The 8,735-nt window shown below is 46.1% G+C and overlaps 1 protein-coding gene across 1 annotated transcript; it reads left to right on the top strand.

Moving 5' to 3' along the window:
- Positions 1–1,728: 1,728 nt before the first annotated feature.
- Positions 1,729–8,611, top strand: LOC103770357 (leukotriene C4 synthase-like; the record flags this gene model as incomplete). Its single annotated transcript, XM_008937614.1, has 4 exons — positions 1,729–1,786; positions 5,701–5,800; positions 7,640–7,710; positions 8,451–8,611. Coding segments are annotated over exons 1-4 (390 nt in total), but the record flags the coding sequence as incomplete, so codon positions are not given.
- Between the last annotated feature and the right edge of the window lie 124 nt (positions 8,612–8,735).

Genomic DNA, 8,735 nt, shown 5'->3' with positions numbered 1-8,735 from the left:
GTTTTGGGGGAGAAGGGGACCTGTAACTTCAGAAGCTTGTAAAGAATGAAATGTAGTAATAAGTAACAATACCAGGATGAGCTGCTTCTAGCCTGGGGGGAACTGTGAAGTTCCTACTTTATTAACTTCTATTCTATTGTCCCATTAAAAGTTCTACACTGTATTTAACGTTGAGTAAAACACATTTCCCAGACTGTCCCCTCTTCTGCATACTTCTCAAAATATTTTCAGGAGTCAATGGCAACTTGTGACCAACCTCTGCTCAGAAACAAGGTGGGTTTTGTTTTGTTTGTTTTTTTCTTCATGTTAGTGTTTTTCCTGAAGCTAATGTAAACCTCTGATGGAAGAGTTTTCTAAAGCCTGGATTGTTTGCTGAAATGGTGTAAGCAGAAGTTGACCTCTGGTGACATTTTCCCTCTAATTTTATATTAGAGACTCCAGATGAAACCTTGGGTCACCAATAGAGTCTCTTAAGGTTAATTGTTTTATTTCTGTTCCAGCCTGGGTCTGCTAACAGCTTGCAAGGTCTAAAATCACATATGAATGTTTTGCAGAGAAAGGCAGTAATTTTGCTATTCTACATGCATGTTGTTTTTTTTCAAGTGTACAATTGCATATTTGAATTAAGTTTTTGACTTGATAAGCTGCCCTGATGGGGTTTGAGGTGATGAAGAGTTGGAAGAAACTTGCTGCGTCCAACTCAGGAGAAACTGGAGGTCTGGTCACTTCCTCTGGGTATTGTGCACAAATTCTGAACTGAGGGTTTATGAATGTGTGACAGAGAGAGAAATGCAATGGCTCAGCCATATCCTGCCCCCTCTCTCCACCAAAATTACAGGACAACTTTAGCTGACAACAAATGATACCTTTTCTTCCCCTTTTTGGTTTGAAAAAACCTTAAAATCAGAGTAGCCTTACCCATATAAAGGAACTCCAACACACAGGATAGCTTTTTGAGCTGATGCTTATTTTGCTATTGTGGAGTGGGGATAAGAGTTATTCAGGGCTAAAATATTGCTGGCTTTCAAATTTTACCTTTTAAAATTATAATTCTGATGTCAGTGTAACATTTCTGTGAGGGTCCACGTTTCTGCATCCTCTGCTGCCTTCCATTCAGAACAGAGAACTTCTGTTTTGTATGTTAGCCAGGAAAAGGTTTGTACTGCAGGATTTTAAAAACATCAGAAAACTACAGAAACTGAATATCTGAACACACTTTTAAAATTTCAGAATCCAGTAACAGAATTAATTTATTCCATCTGAACTCTGAAAAAAAACCAAAAACCTTCATGTGGTCAACTCCACTACTTGGAATAAGAGCAGAAGGTCGACTAATTAATTTGTAAATGCTTGCTAATAATTTTTACAACCTCACACATCATTTATGTGCTTTAGGGCTGATTAAAACCAGCAATAAAAGGGCTGAAAACAAAACCCGTCAGCCAGCAATGTATAGTTCAGTCCTGGTACAAACTCTGCAAATGCCATTGCAAGAGTTTCTCGTGCAAGGCTTTTGCTGACAGGTCATTCAGCAAAGGCACTTGTCTGGACTAGCTGTTCTCTGGTGGCTTTGGGAGATGGTGTGGAGAGAGTTAAGGTGTGGTGGAGGAAACACGTGTTGGTGCAGAGCAGTGAGGAGACTGATGTAGAGTGTGGGAGGGTTGGAGAGAGGACTGGAGAGCAGCTGTCCTCCCGCACCTCGCCGGGGCCTGGTCCATGGACAGCAACATGAGAGAGCAGATAGACCTGCTGGCCACTGTCACCGTTTTGGGAGTCCTAGAGCAAGGTAAAAGTCCTTTATATAACGCTAGGTAGTACTGAGCTAATTATATTAAACTTTGTGGGACTTGGTTCCTGTATTTTTCTTTGAGTCCCCATGGACTGAAAGTTGCTGTTTTCCAACATTTCCAACATTTCAGGATGCTTGGCTGGTCACGGTGGAAGTGCTGTGCCTGGGGAGGTTCATGCTTTAACAGGGACTAAGATGATTCACAAACCTCCAAGCCAGCATCCTAGAAGGAAATTAAATTGAAGTTTTACTTTGAAATTTAAAACAATTTCAACAATCAAATGTCTTCAAAACACTTCATCATTGACTTTTAGCAGATCATTTTTAACATGGAGTGGCTGGAGGTAGCCCAAATAATGCTGGGTTAATAAATTAGCTGGTGAGGAGTCTAGTGTGCAAACTTACACTGTATATGGAAAAGCATCCTGTGCACACGTATTTCTCCTCTGTGACCAGTACTGTGTGTTTGTGTAGCTTAGCTGACGTGATGAGTTGACAGCACACAGTAATTTGGAAACTAGCACAAGCCCTTCTGGTCAGAAATGGATGCAGACACCTTCAGAGAAACTTGTTGACTTCTCGTCATCAAAATAGATGTGTTTGGTTTAGACAACTTAGAAAGAAGTGATGGTGTTGCCAAGCTCTGCCTGCCTCCCGTGTCTAGTTGTGTGTCTCTTGGGCAAAAGCCTTTTCCTCCTCAGGCTTCAGGAGGGTCATGGAAGGGGACGTTCCCCCTGCCTGGGGTGGGGACAGAGCCCTCATTTCATTAAAATCTCCACATTTCTGTGAGGGAAAGTTTGTTTTGGGGAGATTTTTTGTTGTTGAATTAATTTGGTGTAGAGCTACCGCACCTCTTTGCATGTGTTTTCTACAGATAGATGTGAATCTCTGAGCAGCCTGACGTGGCTTTAGCCATCAGATGATAAATCTCTTTAAGTGTTAATTAAAATAGATGCTGTAGTTGCGCATAAAGACTTCTAAATTATCAGTAATTTCTCTTACACCATTTATAAAGAAATATCAGCAACTACAAATGGGCGATACTTTAATCATTAATTTTTTTTGTTATTAAGCTAAGTGGGGATGAAGAGAGTGTTCAGCACGCAAAGAGGAGACACGAGAACTTGAAACAGTTATGGAAATTTTGCTCAGCCCTTTCCATTGGGAAACCCTCAGCAGCCAATTCCAAGATAGTAGTTTTGTCTCAAATATGTTTTTCTGAGAACTTCAGGTATTTTTTAAAGACCACAGCTGTAGGCATTTTACCTTCCTGCTATGCAGACCATACATAGCTGTGAAGCCAGCAAGCACTGGCACGCTCTTACATTAAATCAGATAAAGTAGCCTCATTTTATGGTCTCCGCATGGGGAGCCAAGGAGCAAGGATAAAATGCTGTGTGTTTCCTTTCTCTCTACTCACACAAAACCTGTGCTAATGTCACCTCTGTGCAGAGCTGTGCCACACGTTTTTTGCATCTTCTGAAAAGACATTCTGTGTGTGAATTGCAGCTCTGAGAAGCACTCTGAGAAGGCAGAGCACTGAAACACCAACGTGTGTGCAAATGCTCTTCCATCACATCCTGATGTGGGAGATGTAACAGTGTCTGGGCTCAGTACGATGTTGGTTGATTTTAATTTTTTTTCTTAATCTTCTGGAGCCAACAGTTTCTGCATTCTTTCCAATAACTTTCCCCTTCTTAGTTTATTGCTGCTCAGTTTAGCAAAGCTCTGTGCTTAGTGCTCTGTAGATCTGGGCCCCTGCCCTGGGTTGGGCGCTGTACCAGAGAGCAGAACAATGCCACCACAGTTTTGGGGTTTGTTTCCCCCCACTTTTTTAATGGCTTCAAAGGAAATAAAGCTTATCCAATGTCATTGTCTGTCAGTTGCCACAGAGTTTGTTTGCCAGGGTCACTCAGATGTAGCAGGTATCAGGCACAACACAGTTTGGTAAGCTTGTGCACATAACCAAATAGAGGATGCAGGCCTGGCTGATACTTCCGTGAGGTGCAAAGTGCAGGGAGAGCTCAGCCCCTGAGCTGGGGGGGAACCCACGCAGCTGTTTTGCCTTGAGATGTGAACCACAAGAAACCAGTTTGAAAAGTTCTGCAGAGTAGATTGAATTCTGTTCCCCGAAAGTCCACTCTGAGAAGGTTTGTACCATGTGCTGTGTTTTCAACACCTCCTCCTGAGAAGTGCTTTTGAAGGGTGATTCTGCATCCTTAATGTTTCACCTGTACACCAGATTTGGAGGACAGCTCACCGCCCTCCAAAAGGCTCCTGATCCTCTTGGGTGGTTTTATGTTATCTGTCCCTAAGCATTAAGGGATCTGTTGGAGGATTTGTCTGAATACTTGCCCCTGTACACAAGCCAGCTGTTAAGCGTGGAGCTGATGGAGAGGTTACGTCTTCTTTTCCCAGAGCTCTGCCAGCCACTGCTGCTTGGCCAGTGGTGTGTTACTGCAGAGCTGGCTGGCTGGTTTCACAGAGGGGTGCTGTGCTGTATCCCACCAGATCTCACAGGCAGGACAATGTCCTCACCCTTGACCATAATCAACATGCTGCACACAAATCGAGGGGGACAAAGCAAACCCATTTCTCCCCACCTTTCTCAGCACCTCTTGTTTAGGGCTGGGTCACTGCACGCACCGTGGAAGACACTAGATCATGTGAGTGCTTTCCTAAATGTATGTCTATGTGCACTTAAATAATATGTTGTGTAATACACAGATCATATAGCATCAGATTATTTACATTTCTAATTCCCTTTTCTTCTGCATATGTTCTGATTTCCTACAGGCACGCAGTAATCTGCCTTGTCTTTCCCTACTTCTCTTTCTCTCCTGCTGTTCTTCTTTTATCCTCTTTCTTAGAATAACAGTCCACAGGGCAGTCCTTGCAGCCTGGCTCCTCGTCTCTCTGTTCAGTGCTCTGGAAATGTTGCTATGGTAGGACCTTGCTAATCCAAGCGACTCGCTTAGCAGCACGCTGCCACAGCAGAAGTAATTGTTTTTATCATTTACTTTTCTCCTGTATGAAAATTCTCATTTTCAATAAAGGCAGCAATGTAGCAGTGCACCTAAATATAAACACTTGAAATGTCATCAGTCACCTGTGGGAGTTAAGGATTAACAACAGTGACATGGTCCAAATCTTCACCTTAACAAGTTTTCATCATTTTGGAGTGACTTTGTGTCCCCTACGAACATAGAAAGGAGTGATGTATTGGACACGGGGTTAGTGGCTCAGCCCAGCCCTGGCAGAGGTCGATGGCAGTGGCTGGCAGCACGGCTGTCTGCTCCACGAACCCCTCGAGCCTTGGGACTCCCCTGCGGGGGTGAAGTGGAAGAACTAATCACCCCCTCCCCCGTTTCCTTCTGTTGCCATGATTGCGAACGTCTCTAATTGGCTTGATGATGATCCCAGTGCTTCAGTTGGGATGCTGCTCTGTGATGTGGGGCCTGCTTGTATAAGAGCTCTGCACCTGCCAGCTCTAGCGGAAAGTGTCAGACACCAATTCCCACTGGGCAGGCTGAACACAAGATTAAAATAACCAATTTTGTGATGGAGTGTGGATTCGGTAAGGTTTTGGGTGCGTTGCTGGCCTTCCAGCAGGACCAGGGCATGTTTGATCTGCTGGGGAGCAGCACCAGGGGCTCTGCTGCTGGGGGTGAGCCTATGCAAAGCACGGGCCAGCTCACGGCTCCGTGGCACCGGCTCTGCCAGCGTAACCAAATCTGAATCTGCAGGGTGAGCGTGAAATAAATGGCACTTTTATTCCAGGCTGTGTGAGACAGCTCTGGACTCCGAACCTAGACAATATCAGCTCTTTTCCTCTAACCACTAGCTTGATTCCAAGCTAGATAAAGCTTGGCTAAATAAACCACTGCCTTGTTCCTGTGTTCTTTTTTTAGCCTATCTGGTGCTGCAGGTGATCTATGCCCGGCGGAAGTACAAGATCTCCCCTCCCGAGACAACAGGGCACCCCGAATTTGAGCGGATCTTCAGAGCTCAGTAAGATTTTGACATTTTTGTAGTGGCTCCATCTAGAGATGACTTGAGTCAAGCGTCACTACCAGGAAAGACTGGAGTCACCTTTTCACTTAATGTTACTGGCACTAGTTTATTTTCTCTAATGCTTTGCACGCAGAGGTCTGAGCTCTGATTTGGAGCCTTTGCTCTGGCTGGAGGGCTTCTGGCTATCCACAATAACCCTCCGTGGCACTGAGAGGCAGGCAAATTAGAAACTAGGGGCTATATGCAAGAGGTGCTGAGCATTTAAGGCATTATAATCATTAAGTTGAATGCTAATTTTGATGCAAATTGTGAGAGTAGCTGAAGCTGTATTAGTAATCTAATATTTATTTGTAAGCTTTTGCTGTTGAATTGAAGCAAAGGCCCTTGCTGGCAGAACCAGCTCTGAGGACGTTTTATTTTTTTTTTTTCCTTTTTTTTTTTAAATCATTGTGCTGTGAAAATCAGCACTCGTGGGCCCATGCCGAGGGCTGTTTCTTTTTGCTGTGTTCCAATGGAGAGAGCAACGCTGCAGCTAAACTGGAAACATTCACAGATCCCTTCAGCTTTCAGCAAGCACCAGCTCCTGTCTTTCATGTCGATTATTCCGTTTTGCAAGCAGTTGAAAGGATTTGGCCAGAGCTGGTTTGAAGGGTGGTTCAGGCACAGCACTAAATCCTGAACAAAGCTGCTGCGTTTCCTTGCCAGCATGCAGGAAACATTTGTGGAGTGACAAAAACACCCGCTTTGGTCCTTCTGTGATGCAGTGAAAAGCCAGCCAGCACGGGAGACACCAGCCTCCCCTAGCTGGGGAGCTGCTGATGGGGCTCCTAGTGAAATATTGGGCTGTGAGCTGACAGAGTGGTGCTGTGGGGTGCTGGGAAGCCCTCTGCTATCTCCTGCAGAGATGGCAACCCAGCAAACTCAGGCTTGAGAAGGTTCCCTGAGGGTTTTTTCCCTCCTTTACTCTTTTCCTTATGGAAAAGGATGCAAATGGATAATTTGGTTTTATATACTGAAAAAGAAAAAAAGGAGGGAGGAGGTATTGATTTATTACTTACTTGTGATAACCTGGCAGCCTCCTCTTGCTGAGGCTCAAACTGCATTTGCAGCATAAGGTTCTTCAGACTTTTTCCAGCTCCCAGCCTGGCTCCATTCCCCAAAGCTTGGTAAATTTTTTGCCAAATCGAAGATTAAATTGCCTAGGGAATGGTAAACTGGAGGAGAAATTGAGAAGCAAACCCATTGTTTTAAATAGCACTGCTCCCACTGTCCTTTCTTGCAGAAATTCTGTATATTGTCACTAAAACAAAAAGGAAGGAAAAAAACCCTGGCTTCAGATCTGGTCAGCTTCTGCTGAATTTGATCTGGGAGAAGGCTCCTTCTTGACGCATGACTTGTGACACCCAAGTTTGGGCTGTACTCACTCAAGGGGAAGCGAAAGCTCCTTAAATAATGATAAGGAACCTCTATCAGTGCAGCTTTTAAGCTGTAGGCACACCAGAATCTGTGAAGGTGCTGGGCAGCTGCCCCAAGGACAGAGCTTGTTGAGGGTCCAGCAAAGACAAATCACCTTGGCCCCGACTTGTTGTTGCAGGGTCCATGTGAATGCGGGTGAGGTGAACACTGTGACCTGTTTGGGTGTTCTCCTTCTCTAAAATACAGATACTGGGTGTCCTTGTTGGCAGAAAAGGCCCTTTCTGCCCAGCACAGCACTGCCTTTTATCAGCCCTGTCAGTTTGCTCCATCGTGCATTTCCAGCTTCTCTCTCTGGCCTTGGTTACTCAGTCTCTGACACATGAGGGTGCAGTTTTGACTCTTTTCTCTGGTTCTCACTAGGGCAAATTGCTCAGAGTACTTCCCAATCTTCATCTCGCTCCTCTGGGTTGCTGGAATCTTCTTCCATCAAGGTAAGGGGAAATGGAGGGGGGAACCCCAACCCAAACCACATGTACCAGCAAAAAAAAACCCCAATTTAAATCCCCTTATGACTCAGGCATGTTCTCTCTGTACCCATGAGGAGGTTACTTGGGGAAAGCAAAGTTCCCCTTTGGCCGGTCAGACCAAGGAGCACCCCAACTCCAGCTTGCTGCTGGCAGCAGCCCAGCCAATCTCCTGGCCAGGGGAGAGGTTTGGTGGCACTGGCAGCCCTCGCTCCTTTGCCAGAGCCTGGCCATCCCCCTGCACTGCTTCTCTGGGATAAGGTCAGGCTGGCACGTGGTGCCCGGGTAGCAGCAAGCCAAAGCAGAGCTGCAACGTGATACCCAAATCCTAATGTCAGAATGAGAAACCATAACCCAAGCAATGAGTCAGCCACCACTCGTCTCCTCCGTGCCAAGCGGGCTTAGGGAATGCGGCTGCCACCATGGGGAAGATGTGAGGAAGGACCATGGAAGGGAGCATGGCAAACACAAGACCCAGGGCAGTTTGTGGGGGGCACAGAGAAGTTCTTTCATCACAAAAAGGGAAGGAAGAAAACCCATTTAAACTCCCACAGTGTTTTAAAGCCAAGTCCCTCTGCATTTGGCTCTTGTGGCTGTGCCCATCTGCAGGGGGAAGTGGGGATGTGGGTGACTGGGCTGGGCTGCAGCTCTGGCAGTGTGTGGGGACCCCCAGCCCCATCAGGACGGGGGTCTCCTCACTCCCCCAGGTGTGGCTGCAGTGTGTGGGCTGCTGTACCTCTACACCCGCTTCAGGTACTTCCAGGGATATGCCGCAGCTGCACAGGAACGGTTAGTACCTGGCCAGCACCACAAACCAACCCAGGGAGGCTGGGGGCAGGATGCAGTCCCTGGAGCAGGTTTCTTACCTGTGGGTGGGATTGAAGGTGGATTTGCATCTCGTGCAATGTTTGCAGTGGCAACACCACCTCTTCCCTGGCTCGGCCTTGAAGGAGGGTGGGGGAGCATATCCTGGGCTGCACCCCCAGCAGTGT

This window comes from Merops nubicus, unplaced genomic scaffold, assembly GCF_000691845.1.
Source record: "Merops nubicus isolate BGI_N331 unplaced genomic scaffold, ASM69184v1 scaffold31443, whole genome shotgun sequence".
In the NCBI taxonomy this organism is placed as follows: Eukaryota; Metazoa; Chordata; class Aves; order Coraciiformes; family Meropidae; genus Merops; species Merops nubicus.
Note: the sequence above shows the minus strand (reverse complement) of the source record. Positions and strands in the feature narration are given on the sequence as shown.